Source organism: Chroicocephalus ridibundus, chromosome 2 (assembly GCF_963924245.1).
Source record: "Chroicocephalus ridibundus chromosome 2, bChrRid1.1, whole genome shotgun sequence".
NCBI classification, from domain to species: Eukaryota; Metazoa; Chordata; class Aves; order Charadriiformes; family Laridae; genus Chroicocephalus; species Chroicocephalus ridibundus.
The window spans coordinates 156,383,092-156,406,859 of record NC_086285.1 but is presented as its reverse complement, the minus strand read 5'-3'; the positions used below and the strand labels follow the sequence as shown (position 1 = coordinate 156,406,859).

The 23,768-nt window shown below is 45.8% G+C and overlaps 2 protein-coding genes across 6 annotated transcripts in view; one reads left to right on the top strand and one right to left on the bottom strand.

Annotated features, from left to right (window-relative positions):
• Positions 1–1,039: 1,039 nt before the first annotated feature.
• On the bottom strand, positions 1,040–18,138 carry NTAQ1 (N-terminal glutamine amidase 1). 5 transcript variants are annotated; one of them, XM_063327492.1, is made up of 7 exons: positions 17,554–18,138; positions 16,995–17,094; positions 16,419–16,469; positions 14,048–14,196; positions 13,585–13,709; positions 2,388–2,557; positions 1,040–1,055 (listed from the first exon to the last, which is right to left on the bottom strand). In XM_063327492.1, exons 1-6 carry the CDS (start codon positions 17,625–17,627, stop codon positions 2,424–2,426), a joined length of 633 nt encoding a protein of 210 aa, XP_063183562.1. In that variant the 5' UTR covers positions 17,628–18,138; the 3' UTR covers positions 1,040–1,055; positions 2,388–2,423. The 5 variants fall into 5 exon arrangements, with proteins under 5 accessions (XP_063183562.1, XP_063183561.1, XP_063183564.1 ...); XM_063327491.1 differs by lacking the exon at positions 1,040–1,055 and having other exon boundaries at positions 2,259–2,557; XM_063327494.1 differs by lacking the exon at positions 1,040–1,055 and having other exon boundaries at positions 2,259–2,557; positions 16,924–17,094; positions 17,554–17,577.
• An 80-nt stretch (positions 18,139–18,218) lies between these two features.
• Positions 18,219–23,768, top strand: part of ATAD2 (ATPase family AAA domain containing 2) — a 40,358-nt gene continuing 34,808 nt past the window's right edge. The window contains exons 1-2 of the mRNA XM_063327490.1: positions 18,219–18,509; positions 23,519–23,661. Of these exons, the coding sequence (XP_063183560.1) occupies positions 18,279–18,509; positions 23,519–23,661 (374 nt within the window). The 5' untranslated portion in view covers positions 18,219–18,278. The remainder of the gene's footprint in view (positions 18,510–23,518; positions 23,662–23,768) is intronic.

The following is a 23,768-nucleotide window of genomic DNA, read 5'->3' as shown; positions in this document are numbered from 1 at the left end:
ATCATTACACACACCCAGCCTGCTACATGTAAAATTAAGCATCTGTTCAGAATGATTAGAGAGAAAAAGGACTGTCTCTTCACGTTGATTTTTTTAAAAAAACTTGTATATTCTCAATAATGGTTGTGACTGTTCTTAACAAACAGCCTCAATCCTGAAACTAGATTAAACCAGGCAAATTCTCGTGTCTGAGCCTCACTAAAGGGAGTGTGTCATGGATTTCATCACCGGAAACCAGCTGAGGATGGCAGCTCAGTATTTAAATCAAATGACATACTCAAGTACAGAGGGATGAGAACCTAATGTTCTGTAACAACTTAAAGGGTCTGTTGAGCAATGCACAGAAACTCTGCGCATAGGAGATTCAGTCACATACTTGAAGGATAAAAAGTGTTTAACAAAACCTATCCATCTAAAACGTGGATCTTTAAATTCCGGGATCTGCCTTTGTCCTACCTGGGCAGTGCACGCAGTGCCCTGGGCACTGGGTTAGCATCTATACGGGGATGAGCAGGCAAATTTCTTCTGCCGAGCACATTCACATCCAGATTTCACATCACTCAAAAATAGTAACGTCTTCACTCACTCAAAGGACGCCTGCCACATCAGTGCCATGCAGAAAAAGCTGCCATGTCATCCAAACACCAACAAATCAGGCCTTCTACAAGGTGTACCTGGTTAAATCCAGAGCTGCCCCCTCTCGGGAGAGCTCTGAGCACCAAATTATCAGGAATCCCGAGTTCCATCATCTCAATCACTTCTGGTGAAGCTGGTTCACAGAGACAGAAACTACACATCAACTCTCCCACTCCACAGATGAGTGCCCTGACAGCTGGCCTCCTATCCGTACTCCATGCTGGCACCCAAGGAATCCGCGTGGTAGCAGCCCATCTGCACAGCAAACCAGCTGTGCTGCATCTGGCAACACCGAGGGTAAGTTTCTACACTCAGCCAGCCCTTATGACACAGAAAAAGAGACGTCTGGATGAAGTGAATCAATCCCACAGTCATTCAACAGTCTGTCTCTGCTGTTAACATGCGTAAATTCTCTGGAACTGAACAGGAGATACGGTAATAGAATATGTCTATAACAATACACCTATATAACAGTAATATACATATAAATATCTTTGAAGTGTTTGTATTTTTCTGTACTTACAAATAAAATGATCCCTTAATACTTAAAACTGTTACTGTGCTTCCCTTCAACAAGACTGAAGTCCATCGCAAATGTTTATTGTAGTGTTGTGTATTGTGTATTGTCAGTCCCAGTAGGTTTCCAAGGCGTGACTGGATAAAGCCCTGAGCAGCCTGGTCTGACCTGATTTAACAGGAGATTGGACTAGAGACCGCCTGACCCTCCTAACCTGAATTATTCTACCAGCCTGTGATTCTATGATACGCTAGTATGTAAAGTAGAACAGGTCAAAACCTTAAATTAAATACCCCATCTTAGCCATTTTCTGTAATCCCACGTTTAGGGCACTCTTCTAGGACGTTGGGAGACTTTGCTCCAAACCCCCAATCAACGCGAGGGCTTTCCTGGGTTCCCCTGCAAGGATGCAGCCTGATGTCACCCCTGAGGAAATTCAGCAGCAAGCGACCCTGTATGGGGGAGGCTTTCTCATTCCCTTCCCCCCAACCATATGTTCCTGCTGATTTCCTTATACCAGCAAGAGCAGCTGTCTGACCTCGTGGCAAGCCAGTTCAAGGAGCTAAGAGGCAGAAAAAAAACCCCCTTTGCTTTCTGTCGGTTTAGCTTCCTACCCTGGATTACCACAGGGCCAGAAAAATGCTAAGTGCAAGCCCACGGGGGCAGGCGAGAACGTGCAGCCAGCGCAAGAAGGAAAAGCAACTGCATCTTCCAGCAACCGTCAGCTCTAGAACAGTTTAACGGAAGTGGCAGGCGTTTAATTCTCCCCTCATAGAACACAGAAACCTAGATACTTACCTGGTTTTATATAGTGCTTGGGAGTTCAAGATTGTACTAATAAATCTGTGCTCCCTTTGTGGGCCTGGCCTTCAGGCTTCTGCTAAATAAGCGTAATTGATAAAGTTAGTGACTAAACTGAGATGCACTGTCTGTTTATGTAAGTGATAGAAATCATAACAAAAACTACACTACATTTTTCCAAAAGCTTTTCTTACAGCATGTAAATGCTCTTTTCAATTTGGGCACAGTAGATGGAAAAGTAATACGCTTATGGTGGGACGTCTGCCTTGCATTTGACATATTAAAACCCAAGTTCATTCTTACCTAATCAAAATAAAAGTTTTTATTCAGTTCATGATATTTCTGGTTGGGTATTCTATTTGCCCAAGTACTTATTCCATCTAAAGAAATGTAAACCATAAATACAACGTAAGAGCAGCAAAACAAAACACACCCACTCAAAACAGAAGCAGGGAGAACTTTGTTCACTTCACTGTCCTTCCAAGGAGTAGCTGTAATCGGTCTGGCTGCCAAATCGATGCACAAAGTCCGGAAGGGGAAACACTGAGCCCCATCCCACTTTGGGATTCATACTGATGAAATCATCCAAGTTCATCTTGGAATCTAAAAAAGGACCAGAAAAGGGAAATATTTAAGTTCCTGATGCAGCTTCTGTAACATGGGTATACATTTATCAAGAAAATGCCCAAAAACCCCTCTTTGATAGTTCAGTTCAAAATAGCGATGAGTTCCTAGCACACTTGCCGAGCAGCCGTCCGGCAAGATTCTGCAAATTGTATGGTGCGACAAAAACATCTATTTCCAGTCTCTGAAAGGTTGCTTTTGCCCCTGATTCCTCTCCCTGCGCGCAGCAATAATCACATTACTGGATCAGTAACCATCCTTAGCCATTAGAAACCAATACGCGTAGGAAATAGTAAAATTTCTCCCTACAACGGCAGCCTCGAAGGGTCGAGTAGTGCCAGAGAACTGGAGCACAAATAACAACCAACACAGGGAACTGCAACGCAACAGGAGCTTGTAGTCCTCCTGCGGTCACACAAACCTGATCACTCAAAGGCAGGGGAGATCTTATTCCCCCACTAAGTTCTGAACCAAAGTCAACTGAGTCAGCTTTTGACTGACTACAGAGGAACCGGATGAGAGCAGCAGTCAGAACTGGAAGTTGCTCAGTGTCTCTCAGAAGCGATCAGCCCCTTGGCAAACCAACAGTTTGTTACTCCCCAGACTACAGTTATTTGCTCTGCGTTTCCTTTCCCTCCAGCCCTGAACTTTGTCCTTGCTGTGCACCAGCCCACTTGCAAGGCTAGAATGTGGAGACCAGAGGAAGTGTCTGAGGTAACCCAGCCCGTAGCCTAGAGGGATGCTCAGGTGAAAAAGGACACAAACCCAGGCCAGGGGCAAACACTTTTTTTTTTGAATCCTGAACCACTGAATGAAGTCAGAGGGAGAAAAAGTTAACTGCCCTAGTTTCAAGAGAAAAGTAACCATAACTGCTATTTGCCAGGAGTTTGATCTGCTCTGACCCCCACAGGAGAGGAAGAAACCACACCATTCTGTCCCGTGTGGGGGTCCCGGAGAGCTCAGTGGGAAGTGCTGGTGTGCAGGTTTGGGTTTAGGTGCCTCAGTCCATCCTCTCTCTGGAGCTGGCCCAGCACAAGCTTTGCTGACTCAGAGCCACGCTGATCAGGGGTTTCCAATTCCTCAGCCTATTCAGCTCTGACTACAAACATCCGTGGGCTTGTTGTTTTATGCTCTCACTGGCAATCTGCGCAAATAATCTTTTTAAATGCCCATTAAAAGAAAACTGGAAGAGAATGAGTTTAAAGAACAGAGCGTGAGAGCCACTGGATTTACTGTTACAGCTTTCCTGCTGTATTTAAGTATTTATTTTAACATGGATGATTCATGTGCGCATTTAAGGATTAAGAACCAAACAAGAGTAGGCTCTAATGAATGGATTATAAAATCCATAGGATGGAATTTGCTTCAGCTGCAAAAAGCTTGTGTAATTAGGCTTACCATTATGGACAGCGTAAGCGAGGAAGGGAAGATGATGTTCGGGAATCCCAGACCCAGCAGTGCCAGCCATAATCCAGCTCCCAAAGCCGTCTGTTTGCACCACATCTACGCTACGGCACAGCTTTGTGATTTGCCTAATCCCAGCTCCCACCACTTCCGAGATCTGGCCCCTAATTCTTTTCTTGTTCACCTGTTTGGACTTCACACGTTGAAAATCCTTATGTCCAGCCAAGCATCTTCCTGCTGCTGAAGTGAGTCTGTCAGAACAGGGCCCATTTCTGCCCGACTATGGGGGAATTTAAAATAACACAAGCCAAGAAATTTGCCGTTGTAGCTCAAGAACAATTAGTAGCAGATAACAGCTCTTGCTTGCTGGTAGACTGGTAAGCCTGTTTGCCAGCATAGCACAGTCAGTCAGAGAAGTTTAATGAAAGGAAAAAATGTTTTAACAAAGCAAACAAGAACGGAAGTGAAGAGTGGATGGTCTAAGAACCGGTCACTAGATGGCACTGGAGCAGTATGAGAGGAAGAGGAGTTAAAGACGTGCACATACCTTCACAGAATCATCCAATTGCCTAGGTTGGAAGGGACCTTTCAGATCATGTAGTCAGGGCTATGATCTTATTGGCATCATGGAGATATGGCGGGATGACTGGAGTGTTGGAATGGAAGGATACAGGCTCTTCAGGAAGGACAGGCAGGGGAGACAAGGAGGTGGTGTCACCCTCTATGTCAGTGACCAGATGGAGTGCATGGAGCTCCACCTGGGGATGGATGAGGAGCCGACCAGAGCTTATGGGTCAGGATTAAAGGGAGGGCAGGGACAGTGGGGGTCTGCTACAGGTCACCCAACCAGGAAGACTGAGCAGATGAGGCCCTCTATAGACAGACAGGAGCAACCTCACGTTCACAAGCCCTGGTCCTCACTGGGGACTTCAACCACCCCGATATCTGTTGGAGGAACAACAGAGCAGGGCATAAGCAATCCAGGAAGTTCCTGGAATGCATCAATGACACCTTCCTTCTCCAAGTGACAGAAGAGCCAACGAAGAGAAGCGCCATGCTGGACCTTGTTCTCACCAACAAGGAAGGGCTGGTGGGGAACACGAAGCTCAAGAGTAGCCTTGGCTGCAGTGACCATGAAATGGTGGAGTTCAAGATCCTTAGGGCAGTGAGGAGGGTGCACGGCAAGCTGACTACCCTGGACTTCAGGAGAGCAGGCTTTGGCCCTTTCAGGGATCTGCCTGGCAGAGTACCATGGGATAAAGCCCTGGAGGGAAGCTGGTTAATATTCAAGAATCACCTCCTCCAAGCTCAGGAGTGATGCATCCCAACAAAGAGGAAGTCAGGCAAAAGCGCCAGGAGGCCTGTGTGGATGAACAAGGAGCTCCTGGACAAACTCAAATGGCAAAAGGAAGCCTACGGAGGGTAGAAGCAATGAGAGGAGGAATATAGAGAAATGGTCTGAGCAGCCAGGGATCAGGTTAGAAAAGCTAAAGCCCTGACAGAATTAAATCTGGACAGGGTCATCAAGGGCAACAAGAAAAGCTTCTACAGGTACATCAGTGATAAAAGGAACACCAGGGAAAATGTGGGCCCTTTCCAGAAGGAAACAGGAGACCTGTTTACCCAGGATATGGAGAAGACTGAGGTACTCAATGACTTTTTTGCCTCAGTCTTCACCGGTGAGCGTGCTAGCCATGCCGCCCAAGTCACAGAAGGCAATTCCTCAGGGGTCAGTATTGTGACTGGTGCTGTTTAACATCTTTGTTGGCAACATGGACAGTGGGATCAAGTGCACTCTCAAGAAGTCTGACAACACCACCAAGCTGTGTGGTGCACTTGACATGCTGGAGGGAAGGGATGACATCCAGAGGGACCTGTACAGGCTTGAGAGGTGGACTCATGCCAACTTCATGAAGTTCAACAAGGCCAAATGCAAGGTCCTGCACCGGGGTCACAGTAATCCCAAGCACAAATACAGCCTGGGCAGAGAATGAATCGAGAACAGCCCTGCCAAGGACTTGGGGGTGCTGGTGGATGAGAAGCTCAACATGACTTGGGAATGTACACTTGCAGCCCAGAAGGCCAACCATATCCCGGGCTGCACCAAAAGAAGCGTGGCCAGCAGGTGGAGGGAGGTGATTCTACCCCTCTACTTTGCTCCAATAAGACCCCACCTGGAATACTGTGTCCAGCTCTGGGGCCCCCCAACATGAGGGGGACATGGACCTGTTGGAGCAGGTCCAGAGGAGGGCCACAAAAGTGATCAAAGGGCTGGAGCACCTCTCCTATGAAGACCGGCTGAGAGAGTTGGCGTTGCTCAGCCTGGAGAAGGCACCAGGGAGACCTTATGTGGCCTTTCAGTACTTAAAGGGGACCTACAGGAAAGATGGGAGGGACTTTTTATCAGGGAGTGTAGTGATAAGACAAGGGGTCATGGTTTTAAACTGAAAGAGGGGAGATTTAGATTAGATATTAGGAAGAAACTCTTTACCATGAGGGTGGTGAGACACTGGCACAGGTTGCCTAGAGACATTGTGGATGCCCCATCTCTGGAAGTGTTCAGGATCAGGTTGGATGGGGCTTTGAGCAACTTGATCTAGTGGGAGGTGTCCAGAGCAGGGGGATTGGAACTAGATGATCTTTAGGGTATTTTTTCCAACCCAAACCATTCTGTGATTCTATCCATAGGAAAACACAGCGAGTCCGCTCCCATTTTATTGAATTCAGGTGGTAACAACCTCTCTATGTTGCTCTTCTTACTCATGTGCTGTATCTCTGAACACTATGCACGTTATGTTAGACCTTACAGCTTTAGGCACAGCGCAGCAAAAATGCATGAGAACACCACAAAGTCCTCTTCCCAAAGCAAATGAAATGACAAACATCAAAATTTACAAGAGAGACACATGGATGCTACAGTTGACACACCAAGAGGATTTCATAGAATATAATCATAGAATCATTTAGGATGGAAAAGGCACTTGGGATCATCAAGTCCAACCATCAACCCCACTCTACAAAGTTCTCCCCTACACCATATCCCCTAACACCACATCTGAACGAGTCTTAAACACATCCAGGGATGGTGACTCCACCACCTCCCTGGGCAGCCTATCCCAGTGTCTGACCACTCTTTCTGTGAAAAATTTTTTCCTAATGTCCAGTCTAAACCTACCCTGTTGCAGCTTGAACCCATTCCCTCTTGTTCTATCACTAATTACCTGTGAGAAGAGACCAGCACCAACCTCCCTACAGTGTCCTTTCAAGTAGTTGTAGAGAGCGATGAGGTCTCCCCTCAGCCTCCTCTTCCTCAAACTAAACAGTCCCAGCTCCTTCAATCGCTCCTCATAAGATTTATTCTCCAGGCCCTTCACCAGCTTTGTTGCCCTCCTCTGCACTTGCTCCAGTACCTTGATCACTCTCTCTTATTGAGGTGCCCAGAACTGGACACAATACTCAAGGTGTGGCCTCACCAGTGCTGAGTACAGGGGGACAATCACCTCCCTCCTCCTGCTGGTCACACTATTTCTAATACAAGCCAGGATGGCATTGGCTTTCTTGGCCACCTGGGCACACTGCTGGCTCATGTTCAGCCGCTTGTCCATTAGAACCCCCAGGTCCTTTTCTGCCGGGCAGCTCTCCAGCCACACTTCCCCAAGCCTGGAGCGATGCATGGGGTTGTTGTGGCCCAAGTGCAGGACCCGGCACTTGGCCTTGTTGAAGCTCATACCGTTAGCATTGGCCCATCGGTCCAATCTATCCAAGTCTCTCTGTAGAGCCTCCCTATCCTCATGCAGATCAACACTCCTGCTTAAGTTGGTGTCATCTGCAAACTTACTGATGATACACTCTATGTCCTTATCAAGATCATCAATAAAGACGTTAAACAGAAATGGTCCCAACACTGAGCCCTGAGGAACACCACTTGTGACTGGCCACCAGCTGGATTTAACTCCATTGACCACCACTCTTTGGGACTGTCCATCCAGCCAGTGCTTGATTCGGCAGATCGCATGCTCATCCAGGCCATGAGCAGCCAGTTTTTCCATGAGAATTCTATGGGGAATTCTCTGCAAAAGCAAGGAGGAACATACTTTACATAACATTTATACAAGGTCAAGAGCAGCAGAGGGTTTTTTTTTGTTCTGTTTTTTTAAGATTTACATCACACTTGCAGTCCTCCTCAGGTGCTATGGCTATTATACTAGCTTGCATCGGTGCATGCTCAGAGCAAATCTTTCTCTTTGACCAAACCCCCTTTGTAACACACACACACTGTGCAGGAGACCTAGCTGGCACATTCTGGGATTCTCGCATAACTTTATTTTTTTAATCAAGTCTGACACTTTTGCCCCAAGCAGGGACGAAATAAAAGGCCATGCACTATCAGATGGCATTGTTAGCCATGATAGTTTTGGCTTCTGACAACAGTAGTTATAAAGCAATGTTTCACCCAAGCCTCGGCTCAGCTCATGGGCCTCTGCATAATGACAGCTGCCGAGCGGCTGCTGGAAGTGAGCAAGTCTGAAACAAAGCCTCCAAGATCAGCTCTGCTGCTGCCTAACACTGGGGGAACCTAAAATACTTAGAAAGTTGGGCTCTTCACAGCCTTGCGCAGGTGTCTACGCAGAGTTCTCTTCAGATCCCCCTCCCTTGCCTGGGCAGGGAGAGAAGTGGTTTTTGCAGGCAGAGTCGGAAAGGCTGTTACCACACTCCGCTGGAGGGTGCTGTCCCCACAGCTGAGACACAACTGACTGTGCAAACCGTCCTGGTCCATCTCAGTGTAAAACAAAGCTCATTACCTTGAAATTATCTTTCACAGAAAGTGATGTCATTTCAGTAAGCCACTCACGGAATTTACATATTTCTATCCTTAGTTGTACCTTTATGGCCTCTATCCTGAATTGATTCTTTACTTCCACAAAAGCTCATGAAGTAAGGACCTAACTTGATAAACTGGAGTTTTATTCTCAAACAAGAGGAGCAGAAGGCTCCCAAGAAATGCATAAGCTACTTATATCCGTATCAATGCTTTCCTTTTTGCTTTCACTAGGATCCTACTACCACCTCAGAGAGGAGATACAGAAAGAAACACTGCAGACATCTGCCTGACCCCTGTCTAGCAGCTGGCCTGTTACATAGATGTGTCATACACAGTGCCTCCAGAATTTCTCAGCTGTCCTACTCATGCTCTTCAAAACAAACAAAAAAACAAATAAAAGCCCATCATTTATGACTACCAAGGATTTTACTAATAATAAAAGAACAAAAAGCCTTTACAAATCAATCCTGCCAGCATGCTACCAAACAGCTAGGGAGAACTGAAACTCAAACCCCTGCTTCTCAGCGTTAGAGCTGATGCTAACAGTGGTATATAAGCCATAAGACCATCTGTTTTGAGTAATTTTGAAATGCACTGTGCAAGTTGTATTTTACACAGGGTTGCCGTAAGGAGGGCTCATCTCATAAGGACTCATAAACTAAGCAGAATCAGGCCTCATTAGTTTGTGGAAAGAAGACTTAAAAGAAAACCCCAGGCTGGGCTCACCAGCCCTAGAATGACGAATCTGTGCACCAAGTCACATCTTAATTTTTATTATTTGAACAATATACCAGACTTGCCTCCATTTTCTTTCAACTGGAGGCAACCAGGTGGGTGCAGGGCAATCTGCTGCAGCTCAGGCCTGCGTGTTCCAGCAGAGCTGCTTCAAGGATAGGTCTGGGTGGGAAAGCACCACGTCCCCAGTTAGTTTTGCCAGCTCCTCCTGGCATCCACGGCAGCAGAGCACAACAGAGGCCAGAGCAATGCCAATAAGAAACACAGAGACTTAGCTCTGGGAAAGGGCAAGAGCAGAGCCAGCTGCAAAAGGCTAATGCTTAGCATGTGAGTTCTGATGAGATACTGAGAGTTTGAGGGTTTTTTTGTTCAGTTGGTTGGTTTGGGGTTGTTTGTTTGTTTGTTTTTTTAAAAAAAAAAAAAGATAAAGTTCTTTAAAAAAAGTAATCACCTACTTCCAGCTTCAATTCTTTTTAAGCATGGAATGGAATTTATGACTCAAGATAAGCTTATTTTAGAAGGTTTATTTTGCAACCCCATCAGCAGCACAAATACAGTTTAACAGTCATTCCTTCTGAGTTAGTAGTAGGAAAAAAATGCTAAACTGGTTACCGATAGAGATTCCTTAATTCAATTTCAAAAGGAACTTCATGGCCATTAAGCATTTCCTAGTATACTTCATAAAAAAGGACCACTGGTCCCAGTATCCTGTCCTAGCTCCACAACGGGTAATTACATTATCCTACTGATGGTCCTGTTTAACTTACATCTGACTTAGATACTACAAAATTTCCTTTTCCACAGTGCTATATTCAGGCTTAACAGCTGCTCTGCTCTGGAAGAGACAATATTTTAGTACCGAGAGCAAACATTCTTGTCTTTTTAAGTTTACTAAAAGCTTTAAAACCAAGTGGGCTAAGAAGAGCAGTGTATATATATGTAACTAATATGCTTTAATGCACAGCAAATTCTATCAACACAATAGTACCAGAGTGCTGATTACCTTTAAATACCATAATGCTCATAAATTAAAAAAAAAAAAAGACTGATACATTTTTATTGTATTTTTTCAGTCTTCAAACATTCATTTAACATCAAAGACAACATATAGCAAACAGAAGGAATATAAAAGCCTTGTATGCTTTTGAAATCATCTTCTCAAGAGCTTAGGAATTTGGCTACTCTAAATTACAGCAAATAACAATACTCTGATCTGAATGTCCCTCACAAATAAATTGATACTAAAACAATATGTGGTCGATTCTGTCAGCCATTAAATTGCAGTCACCTCTAACATGAAATATGTAAGCAATTTAATCTTCTACAAACACAAATTAACACAGAAAGCAGAGTACTCTATCTACGTAAAACAACAGGGAGAAAAGAGTTATCTGCAATGGAATTTGGCATGGACATGAACATTAATACCCCAGGCTCTTTTATGATAACAAAAGGTCTGCCACCCAGTCTTCCATCAAGTTTAAAATAAGGCACATTTATGCCTGATAAAACTGTGCTGAGACATTACTAGTGCCTAAAGGAAGAGAATTACCTATTCCACTTGTTGACAGCAATGTTTTCTAAACCTGTATGTTGGCCTGCAGGACATGTGCTCATTTACAGAACCGCATCACTGAAGTGCAGATTAGATTCAGCTAAAAGTTAAAGCACATGCTTGTTCCACAACAGTTAAACCCAGACTCCTCATGGACTTACAACATCGTGTACGTCGAAGCACGCATCATTAAGATACGTCAAGCGAATACAGGAAAGACAAAAATAAAAGCTGGAGAAACTGGTACTCAATGAAAGACAACTTGAACTAGACATCGTAGATCTTATACAATCTATTCCTGTTCTGACCCAGATCTTGAAGCTATCTAATGAATGCCCTTACACCTTCAGTGGGTGCAGGGTAACCAGTTCCTTTCAGCCAACTGACCAAGATACCAGAGCACATCATTGCAGAGCTGGAATACTGTGTCCAGTTTGGGACCCCTCAGTACACAAAAAACCCCAAAACACTGAGGTACTGGAGTGAGCCCACAAGAAGAACATCAAGTTGTTTGGGGTAGGAGAACATGATATTCAAGGATAAGCTGAGAGAACTGGGCCTGTTCAGTCTTAAACAGGGAAGACAAAGGGGAGACCTTACTGCTGTCTACATCTACCTGATCAGATGACACAAAGAAGATGGAGCCAGAGCCTTCTTGGAGGAGTCTGGCTACAGGACAAGAAGCAAAAAAAAAAAAGGCAAGTTGGCACATGGGAAATTCTGATTACATACTAGGGATTTTTTTTATTTTTTTTTATTTTTTACCATGACTGGGTCAAATATTGGAACAGATTGCCCAGAAAGGTAGCAGCATCTCCACCCCTGGAGGTGTTCAAGACTAGACTGAACAGATCCCTAAGGAACCCCTGTTTTGAGAAGGTGTTGGACTGAATGACACATGGATGTTCCTTTCAGCATGGCAAGGTACAGAGTAATGAAATAAAGCATAAGAGGAGTGAAGATCTATGTATCTTCCACTATCTACCAACATCACAGAGACAGTCTAGAGGTTGGTTGAGACCACGTGGCTGCTGCTTATCAGTGAGGTAAAGGTTAGCTAAGCAAGAGAAACAAGGAGAGAGTTACAGGGTTTGCAGCTGTGGAGTTATTCACTACAGCTGGAGGTACACATACGCATCTGCAACTGTTCAAGTCATTCTGTAACTTACTATCCACCAGTAATGTCTTCTACTCTCTTGATTTGAGTAGAATTTGTTCACCTTCCTGGTCTGGCCTAATCTGTATTCCTACACTTTTATTAGCTCTCAGCTATCACAACAATAAGGTTTCCACAGGCAAAACGTCCTCAGCACTTAGGAGGCTCCAGCTAACAGTGATCCGTGAATTGCAGTTCAGGCATCCTCCACTCGCTACACTTGCTTGGTATAAAATTTTACTGGAGATAAGGACCAAGACATAGAATTTAAGGTGCTTCATAACCTGGATTGTCTAGAGAACACCTAAAGCTTCACAATGAAGACTATATCTGTGCTCCTGCCCACATTCATAATTCATTTTTACTCTAGTGTGAAATACCAAGCTTCCCCAGAAGCCAAAGCAAAGATTGAGAATTAACTTCTCAGCAACTTAAAACCACAACATGGACCTAAACACAAAACATGACACTGCCTTCTCTAACATAAACACACAGCAGTAATGCATTATTAAAAAAAAGCAACAAAACCAAACATGCAGAGTAGTAACGTGAAAACTCTTTCAAAACAAAACTTCACCATATTTTTCTTTATCTGGGAAGAAAATGAGAGAACAAACACACATGTGGCAAGTGTTAGCCAGCTTGCCAAACACATGATTAGAATAAGCTGAAGTGCTGCGTGATAAGAGTGGTTTAAGTGGCTCTATAGGATAGCAGAGGTGGCAAGTCTTAACTTCTCTTTCTGCTTGGCTTGGAGGTTATTACCTAGACTATCACTCAAAAGAGGCTTAAGGGGCTTGAGAAAAATATGCTGACTTGCCAGTTTGCCTTAAAGTATCCTCAGGTCCATTCACCTGGCAGAGAAACCTCAAACATCTCAGGCAGGCAAAGCCAGCATGCTGAGCAGAGCCTGAAAATTTCCTCCTGTCAAAATAACCAGCTCTGTCAGGATGGGACCTGCCAGCTAAAGCGTGGTATAATCAGTGTGTTTAAAATTCACTTTGCAACTCTTAAGCAAGTTATTTGGCCTCTTTGCTTCAGTTCCCTGCTGTAACGAGAGAACAGTATTACTTACCTCTCGTTCTCTGCTCAGTTTATGAAGATCAGTAATTAATGTTTGATAATGGTAAATGCCAGGAGGCACGCTAGACTTTACATGTTCAGAAAAGGAAGTGCCAAATGCTTCATAGCCCTATTTTTTTCCCCAGATGAAATAATAAGCTAGCTGGATGTGCTTTTGGACACGTATTATGGAAGCATATGTATTTCTTGTGTGCATCTTGGACTATGTCATTCAACACTGTAAGCAGGAAAAAGGAGCTCTGGCAGCTTACCTGCAGTTTCAATACAAGGGTATGAAGGAGGAGGTTTCTGCCACTTCCCATTTGCATCTTTCATATGAGATCTGTCTGAAGCAAACGTCTTCAAGTACAAATCTGCTCGAATCATTCTGATTTTCCTGCAAAATTGTATTAAGAGATGCATGTATACAATACTGCATTAGTCATTTGGAACACGGGTCCTTTCCTCCCATCAAGGAGCATTAATTTCGTTAAATACATAAATCAGCAATATTGTGCCAAGCAATGTTAACAAGCAATGTTAACAAGTTAACAAGAAACTACAGTAGGAAAGAAAAGGGCTTTTGATGATTAAGGTAAAGAGCTTTAGAAAAGTAGCACCGTGCATTTATTTCACTGGAGTATAGCAAAATAACTTCTGTCACTATGCACCCACACAGAGAACTTCAACTTCGATTTCATGAACATTCATGGTCTTTACATTTTGTGTTATCACCTGTGAAATTCTGGACGAAGGCTGTCATCCAACCTAAAGGCCTCCACGCTGTACACGTCAAAAGGACACGGAAATGGCAACACTGTGTCAAGATCATAAATGAAGTTCTGCTCCCCACTGGAAACATGAAGTAGAATAACATGGTAGTCCTAGGAAGAAGCGTAATTGTCTTTAGTTAAACACCTGTTAATGAGCAACTGGCGAAGGGAGTAGGGGAAAGCCTCCTAGAAGCAGAAGCTATAGAACCTTTCTTTAAATCTTGCTTTCTGCCCTTGAAGTGTTAAGTCTGCAACATTTCCGGCATCAGGAGAGAGATTTCCTAATACCTGTCTCACCCATCATGCTTTTCAAGAAACTTTTATCTTCCCCATTCCTTTGCAGCCTCCTTTGTTGTAAGCCTGGACAGCTAAACTAAAGTGTACGCTACTCCTACGAAAATGGCCAATCTTTTTCATGTTCCACACCAAAACTCAAAAGTTGAGTGGGATAAGCACTTTTGTCATAGACCCAGTACTACATAAAAGCTCACAACAATATATAATACCTTATCTATTGATCTCTTCTAGTAAGAGATGTTGTACCTGTTGCAGTAACACTGTCTGTGAATTTGAGTGCCAAGTGTTTGGCTGACAGAAGCACCTGAAAAAACAGCATTCAACTGAAAAAGGAGCAAACGACTCAGATCAAGAGGATCGAAGGAGTAAGACAAATTCCTACTGTAGCTCTTGAAGCTGGGAAAAAACGCCTGTGGCTACTATATCACACTTTTTCAAGTTAACTATTCTGTCTTGACACTTGGGTTATGAGGTGCAATTTTATTCCTTAACTTGTAAGAAACACAGGTGTGGTGGAGGTTTGGAGACACTGCAGTTACTTACATTAGGTGTCAGGCATGTACACTGCTGCTTTCCAAAATTAAACTGAAGGTAGCTGTTAACAGCTTTCTAAAGTTTACATTAAATCCACTGACAAAAAGAGTCTGAACCACTGTCTTTTGACACTTTCAACATCAAACAAAACCACAAAGGGATTGGAATAGAAAAGATCTTTGGCAAGCTATTTTGCCAGACCAAGATACACATACAACTGTATGCAACAATATTTAGAAGAATCTGTTACGGAGTATAAGAAAAATGAACTACAAGCTTTACGTATCCTATGATCCACTGAAACAAAGTTAAAACACCTTTCAATCCATGAATTTTTATAGGAAATCCACATCCTAACAGTGGCCTTTCCTGACTCTCCTATTTCTTTTTAGATATCTTCGGATCACTTGGATCTCTTTTTAAACTAGAACTTTTTTGCACTATAAATACACCAATACTTTGGGAGGGAACGAACAATTCAGAAATCACAGAACCTCAGCAATTTGCAGATTATTTTGCAGAATTGCAGAAACAGAAATTGCCCCAAGAAATAAGACTTTTTTTCCACGCCAGATAACTGAAAGAACTCTGTAATGATACATATTTGAAATGAATTCTGTAGTGGCAATTACTGAATTACATTAATTGATCATATGACACTCTAAAGCCACCATTTATGGCTCCAGTTTTATCGCTCCAGTTATGAAGTTTAATTGCTGACACCTGAATATGTATACTGTTTGCATTTTTCTATCCTCTGTCAGGCCTATGTGGATATTTTCATCCATCTACTTCTCACAAGTACAGACATCTGCTTTAAATTCTACAAAGCCAGTAGCCTCAACAATATCCAGAGAGTAATTTTCACAAACGTGTTAGATACTCTTACCAATGTTAAGGTTTTTCACGTGTAGATGTTAATGACTGTCTCGCTGTTAATTTACTATGAATGGTAAAAAAGGAGCACCAGGTTTAGGCTCTTTATAAATCTGTTGTAAAAGAATAATAAATATTAATACAGAACTATAAAATGGTTGGGGATAGAATGAACCTCTGGAGCTCCTTTGGTCCAACCCCTCTGCTCAAGCAGGGACACAGAAAACCAGCTGACCGGGACCACGTCCAGACAGCTTTTGAGTATCTCCAAGGATGGAGATGCCACAGCCTCTCTGGACAACCTACTCAAGTGCTCCATCACCCTCACAGTAAAAAAATTACAGAATCATAGAATCATGGAATGGTTTGGGTTGGAAGGGACCTTGAAGATCATCTAGTTCCAACCCCCTGCCGTGGACAGGGACACCTCCCACTAGACCAGGTCGCTCAAAGCCTCATCCAGCCTGGCCTTGAACACTTCCGGAGATGGGGCCTCAAGTGTTTCTTTATGTTCAGATGTGACAGTTTGTTACAGTGAAGGTGGCTGACACCGCCCATGTCTGATCCTGCAGCTATCAACTGCAGAAGCACACACTTGAAATTACTGAGAGAATAGAATGTCTTACCCAGACAACAGGCTCATCTCCACGTCCTGATTTCTGCTTCCACAGTGGAATCTGAAAGTTATACATGAATAAATCTGAAGTGAATAAACCCTTTCAGATTAATACAGATTAATTTTGGGTTAATTGGTTAGTTCTTTGTTAACCTATGCATTTCATCAATTTACATCTGTGCTGCAGTCAGAAGATTTTCCCTTGTTTCTATCTTATAGGAGCATGGAAGTTGGAGGTTCTAGCCTGGACCATATAAGCAATTCTCCTAAACTGACAGATTACAGGGAAAAAGTCCCCCACAGCTCATAGGGACATCATGCTTCTTCCCATGGTCCTCAACGCACCAGATAACTGAAAGATCTCACATGGTGTGGTCTGCACGCCTCACAGCCAAAGCAGCTACAGGAGGATTTTGGCCCATGTCTCCCTTATGCGTTGAGCTAAAGTCTAAAGGCCTGGGACCACATCTCACCTATGCCAGGCCGTAGTCTAAAGGCTTGGGACCACATCTCACCCACGCTGGACTGCAGTCCGAAGGCCTGAATCCCTCCATAGCTGCATTCAGATCGCATTGCACTGACTCACCATCCTCCTATCATTGGATATGAAAACAGCATAAAATTCTTCTAAAGGGTATTGATCCTGACTCCTGATGTAGTCACAAAGTTTCCAAACGTTTTCTTCGCTGTAAAACACAAGAATTGATTATTTTTTTCCCCTCTCCAACTACTTTCTAGTGACCAGAAGCCAGCCGAGAGGCAATGCCTGCCAGAAAGCGGCCCGGGTCGGACCCCACTTGCGGCCTGAGGCTCTCCCGGGCACGAACCTGTTTAAGATCAGCCTCCCAGACCAGCCACAGCCCGGAACAACGCGCCATCATTGCCCACTCACGACTATCGCCGCTTCAGCGCCTCACGACTCCCGCCTCAGGGAGAACCCCCCTCACGGAGGACGGGGGGGATGGGGATGCCTCTCCTCACAACTCCCGCCTCACGATGCGGGGGTGGAGCGGGGGGCTCCTGCCTCACGACTCCCGCCTCATAGCGAGGGGTTCGGCCTCACGGCTCCCGCCTTACAGAGGCGGTGGCGCTCCCACCTCATGGCTCCCGCCCTCGCCGCGCTGTGGCCACCGGCCGGCCCTTACCAGTAGCAGCTGGTGTAGGCGCAGGCGGGGCGGGGCGGCACCGCCGCTTCGTAGGCGGCCGCCGGCCGCGCCATAGCCGGCCTCGGCAGGGGGGGTGAGTGAGGGCGGCACAGGAAGTGCGGGGAGCGGCGGGAGCCACCGGCTACGCCTTCCCCGAGGAAACGCAGCCGCGCGGCGGGGCCGCCATCCCAGCTCGCACCAGGCGCTCCCAGGCACCGGCGGAGCGGCGGGCAGGGGGCTGGGCGGCGCGGGCCCTCTCACCCGGGGACCCCTCTGGCGGAGTGCGGAACGGCGAGAAGCCACTACCGCTGCCGCGGGGAAGAGCGGCCCCTTTAAGCGGCGGCTCCGCCTCCTGCCGGCGGGAAGCGGCGGAGGGGGCGGGGTCGGCGCGCGCCGGCGGGCCAATCCGTGCCGGCAAAACAGCCTGCTCCAACTTTTACGCGCCAAAAATATCGAACAGCCAGCGCGCGGCCTGTGTCCCTCCGCCGCGCGGGGCTGGGACTAGCGGCCGGTGGGGAGAAGCGGCCGCAGGGAGGTGCGGGGAGGCGGGCGTTCCCGCCGGCCGCCGGGAGGGCGGGCAGCGCGGCGCGGCGCCGGCAGGGGGGGGCGAGCCGCGCCGCGGCGGGCCTCGGTGCGAGCGGAAGGAAGGTAGGAAGGCGGAGAGGCGGAGGGATCCGGGGGGATCCGGGGGGAGGGCGCCGCGGCGTCCCCCCTGTCGCCCCGCCATGGTGGTCCTGCGGAGCAGTGCCGCCCGCCCGCCCGTCCCGGCCCCCCGCGACAGCCGCCGCCGTCCCCGGCCCCCCTTCGAGCTGATGGACTCCAGCTCCGAGTTCATCTCCCTGGAGCCCCCCTCGCTGGGCAGCGGCAGTAGCCGCCGCATCTGGACGCGCTCCGGCGCAGCCTCGGCCGCCGCCATGGCCGCGGGATCCCGGAGGAGCCGGAGAACCGGCGAGGCCGTGAGTACCGGGCAAAAAAAGGGGGGGTGGGCAAAAATGAGTATTTAGGGTAGGAGCCTACAGCTGCGGTCGGTTGCGTGGCCCCGTGTGAAGAAGCAGCTGGGATTGCCTCCCCCCCTGCCCCAGCCTCGCCGCCCGTCCCGGGTCCCCCTGCGGCCCAAGGGGGGTCGGCACAGCCTCCGTCCCCGGGGAGCGGTGACAGCCCCCGAGACTGTCCCGGGCGTCCCCGCCGACAGAAACTTCCCCCGTCGCCTTGTGGTTCGGTGTGTTATCGGTATCTCCCCTTCCCCGCTTACTCTGCTTAAATGTGTTACCTAAAAAGTGATCTTAAAGAGATCTTAGAGACCGCTTCGCTTTAATTGTGGTAGTGCTCGTAGAAACAGCGCTCGCTGGTTTGATGACCAAAATGCATCAAAACCAGCGCTCGACGCAAAATGTACGCGACCCATAACTGTGTTCGAGCTGTCCTGAAGCGTCTGTGAAATAGTCTTTAGCCAAGTGTATACAGGTACTACTTTGGATGCTCTAAAAACGAAGCTCTGTTTAGAAATCATGACTAGTTTGTACTTAAAGCGCTTAATGTCTGTAACCTAAAACGCCGAAAATTTTTCTTAAGTTTTATATAATTTTAGGAAAAAGGCCTAGTGGAAAAGAGACAACTTACATGATTATAAACAGTATTAAGGAGTCCATGCTATCTGCAGCTGAGTGTTGCTATTTTAATAACTGAACCATTCCACTTTGAGAAGTTCATGGTTTTTTTTAACGTAGACTTCAAAAGCTAAAACTCTTCTCTGCCCCTTCCAAGTCAGGGTCAGGCTCCTCTCCGCATTCCCATGACAAGTAAAGGCAGACCAGGTCCAACCCAGAAGTGGTCTGCTCTTCAGTGATGCTTGTCGTGGACTCTGCTTCCTTCCAACAGAACTCTTTCAGAATTTTCAGTTGCTTAAAATAATTTTTCTTCCCATTATTTTCAAGACTACTGAAGTAAGAAGGAAGAAATCCGTGGCTTAAAGATGACTGCTTTGCTTTTGTAGTTTATGCTAGAAACGGTTTTCAGAGGCCACAGGGAATTGAGCTGCCCGTTGCGCACCCAGGGGAGGGCTGTGCAGAGCGAGGCAGATAAAGCAGCTGGCACACGTTCTCAGTGTGGAGAAAAGGAATGAGGAAGCTAAATGTAAACTTTGTGCTGAAACCAATGCAGAATCATCATTATGAAACTGGTTGTAAGGTTCTTCTTTGTTTTGGATTGTTTTGGGTTTTTTTTACCTTTTTGCAGACCTTTGCCATGCTTTGAGGCATGGAGTTGTTCTTACCTCATTTGTAGGATGGCCGGGCTCTGCTGGAGTGTTTTAACTGCAGAGATGATACACAAGTGCCCTAGATGACAGATGATGATGCTGGTGCTAGCTGCATATTCAAGTCCTAATGCCTCTTTCCAAATTTGTAGATATACAAGGACTCGGTGGTGGCAACTTTTGCAGTTTTTTCTGTATCAGCAAGCAGTTTGTCTCTAGTTATTCAGCTTATATCATCCATAGAGAGTAAGGAGCATACAGCAGAAAGTCTAAGGTAAACCAGCCGCTGATGGATTTATCTTCTTCCATGTTTCCAGTCCCATGGCAGATCCAAAGTGTCCCTTTGGAAGCTGTGTCTCTGCAGGTCTATAACCCTGGCTTAATTCCCCAAGCTGAACAAGATTGTTGTCTTGTGACGTGTATTTGAGGGCAGTGGGCTCCAGACTTCGCTTTTTGTCTGGGCAGAGTGGAAGGAGGCACTTTTCCAGGCTGAGTCTTCATGACTCGTCTGTGTAGGGATCTCAGCATCAGAGCTCACAGCCTTGTTGCAGTTAAGCACGTTTATCTGTTCTGATAGTACCTCAACATAGAGTTACTTCCTCAAGAGATACTAGATAGCTAACATACAGTTTTTGTAAAAAGACTTTTTAGAAATCACTTTGTATTAATCACTTCCTATAGCATGAGAAAAGTAATAAAATATGAAATGCTTTCAAACTTTGAAATACTTTTCAAAATTCTTTCTTCTGGTTGCCTTATCTTTCCAGTTTAGCCATTTGCTTCTACTGAGTTTCACTTCTTGAGTGTGTTTTTTCAGCCCGTTGATAGGAGTTAGTTACTCTTGCTCTGCTGGAAGCTTGCTGGAATTAACCTATAGTTCTTGGTGTCTGCCATCGCACAGAACTGGGGTGCCTTCCTACGAATGGAAGACGCTCAGAGTTAGCAATATACATTGTAACTGTGTCCTAATTTGAGCCAAGATTAAGGCAAAAAGACAGTACAGAGGATAACGAATATCACAAGTATTATGTTGTGAACATTGCATTGCAAATACATTAAAAAAAACAAAGCAAACAAGTGCATAAGTATATATAGAAAGATTTTCCAGGTCACTATACTGTTTGGGTTTTTTTTTCTAACGTTTGTGCTGACATTCTCTAAGTGTTTGTTCTTCTTCCAGTCTGGGATTTGGCCCAGAGATCTGTGAAGTGTATTATTGCAGTCATCTTCTAACTGATATGGCAAACCTCGAAGGCGTCTCCCAAGGAATATTTACTTCTAGGTCAATGAAGTAGAAATATCCAAAGCGTCAGTTGCAATTCCTGTATCTTGGAGTTTAAGCAAGCTAAATCTTCCAGAGCTGCTCCCGACTTTGGAGTCTTAATTTCACAAGGGAGCATGTATTTAGAAATAAAGCCTCTTTCCTAAAAAGCTCTGCTGTATGTTGGGAGCAGCTGAACCCGGTGGCCCTGTGATGGCCTGATCCTTCTTCCTTCTCTGGCTGAGCAACACAAAAACCTGTTAGTGGGAAAACAGACACACAGAGATGCACGTATGTAATAGGGATGCCTGTGTCACTTGGTCTTGGGCACCCAGTCTGTCTGTAGCCACCTCTGGGTCTCCCCAGGGGCTGCCAGCCGCTGTGTAAGCCCCAGAGGTGCGCAGCCCCGCTCCAGTTGCTGGTATTTACACCCCATATGTCCACAGGCACTATGTATACCCCTCTGTACCTGTCCTTAGACGCTCAGTCAAACCAGTAGCTGGCCCCGGCTGGCCTGGTCTCCCAGTTCCCTCATGCACAGGCACAGACGGGTCCCTGGCCCAGACCTGTGGCCTCTCCAGTAGCTGGTTCCCAAAACTCCAGCCCCAGCTACGCTGGCTTGGCCTCTGTTAGCGATGGCGCAGGCTGTGAGGAGGTGTGACCCCTTCTCCCCTCGCTGGCACTCGGACCTCTGTGCCCCAGGACACAGATAGAAGTGCCATTAAATGAATAAATGAGAAGGCGGGACAGACAGTGGTGATCGGCGTCCCACAAGGAGTCCTCTTCTCGGCCGGGGTCCTCACTCAGTCTGTGAGGTGGCCCCGGGGTCCCTCACCCTGGAGCCGGGCCTGGGGCTGGCCGGTGGCCTCCTGAGGAGCGGTTGCCGGGGCTCCTCCACTGCTTTTCCTTCATGCGGATTAGCCTTTAATCACATAACCTGACATTATAGGTAGTTCCCAGACATGCCTATAGATTTTATAGGATGTCATATAAGCCATAGGCATACCAGCTGCAGGAGTTTGAGTATATTTGCAGCTGAGAGCGAGAGAACATCATTATTTCTTGGTCTAGAGTTGTTTTTTTTTTTCTAGTTGTCTCAGTGACAAATGCTGAAAGTAGTTAAAGTCTTTATATGCTCCTGTGTGTGAGTGTGCACAAAAACCTGCCTTCCTCAAATAAACCTTGGGCTCTGTCAAATTAAAAAGTTGAAAGGCTTTTTGTTACCATTTCTTAAACCTTTGAGAGGAAAAATGTTAAAGGTGACTCTGACAGATCAGGCTGCCTCTCATAAAGCTTTAGGTCTTGTTATATCCATCCTCACTGGATCCAAGAAACAGAAAATACCTTTAGGGGTTTGATCTCGGATGCCCCAATTCAAAAGCCAGCTGTGGGAAGCATCTCGTGAGGCCTCGCTCCACCAGCCTGGAGAACTGCAGGAAGGGAGGTGCTCTTTAAAATGAATGACGAAGGAAAGGTGGTTGAAATCCTCCTCCTGCAAAAGGTCTGTCTTACCATGAGAAGCTGTCATGGGGGACAAAGAATGAGAAGAACGTTGGGGACGGCTGGTTCTAGGTGGACTAAAGAGAAGACATCCGACAGTTAGAGGATGGCCCATCTCTGGGGCTCAGGGCTGATCAGGTGGCCTGAGCTCTCACTGGGTGTTCATCTTTGTCCTCTTGTAGCAGCCTTCTTCACGCTTCCATCATCGTCTCCATCAACTACTAATGGGAGTACCTCTTGGTAACATTAGTGTCAAGAAGTAAAAGAGTCTGGTCTCTTTTCTGCCCTTTTCGGTGTGAGATTTAGTTCGGCATATGTTTAAGGAAACTTTGGGTTGTAAACTGAACAAGCCCCCGCTCATGGTCATCAGATCTTTCCACACCTAGTAAAAGTGATAGCACTCGCCCTCCTTGCAGAAATGCTGATGTGAACAAGATTAACAGACATAAAAAAGGTATCTTGAGTTCACTTTGGTTTCCTGTGAGTAAATGCTGTTCTTCTGAAGGAAATCTTTTAACGTAGTCATAAATGGAACAGAGATAGGAGGAAAACTCTCCTGACTAGATTTTAATCCCAGGACATGCAAGGTCAAGCTTGGCTGCTCCTCTGAACCAATTTTGAAATAAAAGGTTTTGGGTGTTTTTTTTTTCATGAAATTATAAGTTTATATGAGAGGCTTTGCTGCAGCAACTTTTTCAAAGGATATTAAGCTCAAGTTGTCCCCAAGAAGAGCATGGCAGAGGGGAGCTTTAGCTTTGAAAGCTGGTGGTATTTTTTTTCTGAGAGCTACTTTTTAGTGCAGCAGTGGTTCAAGGCTTACCTGCTGTTAGTTGCACTGCTGTCAAGTAATGAGAGTTACAGAATAAACTTGCCTAAATGAGGCAGAATTTCCTTCTTAGCTCGACATACATGGTTCAGATAAATAAGTTCTTATTTCTTTTTTTTCCTAGGAATTTTCCTCTGGCAAAATTGATTGTTTCAATGGACACTGTTTAAGATCAATGAGAAAAAACATGCCACCCTGTTCAGACTCTAGCTTTGACAAAAGCATGGAAATATTAAGTGAAAACATCAATCGAAGACACTTGACGAGGTATTGTATTTCTAGATGTCCAATCTCTGCTGAATTTATAGAATGAAAAGGAAAAGTGAAAGCATGCGCAATGAGTCACATCATGATAAATCTACAGCTAAAAATCT

What these genes read in the sequence shown, in the direction of transcription:
- NTAQ1 (XM_063327492.1), bottom strand. Translation starts at nt 17,627, where the DNA reads ATGGCGCGGCCGGCGGCCGCCTACGAAGCGGCGGTGCCGCCCCGCCCC. An exon ending in TATCCAATGATAGGAGGATG is followed by an intron (nt 16,470 to 16,994) that starts GTGAGTCAGTGC and finishes TATAACTTTCAG; the next exon opens with ATTCCACTGTGGAAGCAGAA. An exon ending in GAGATGAGCCTGTTGTCTGG is followed by an intron (nt 14,197 to 16,418) that starts GTAAGACATTCT and finishes GCTTCTTCCTAG; the next exon opens with GACTACCATGTTATTCTACT.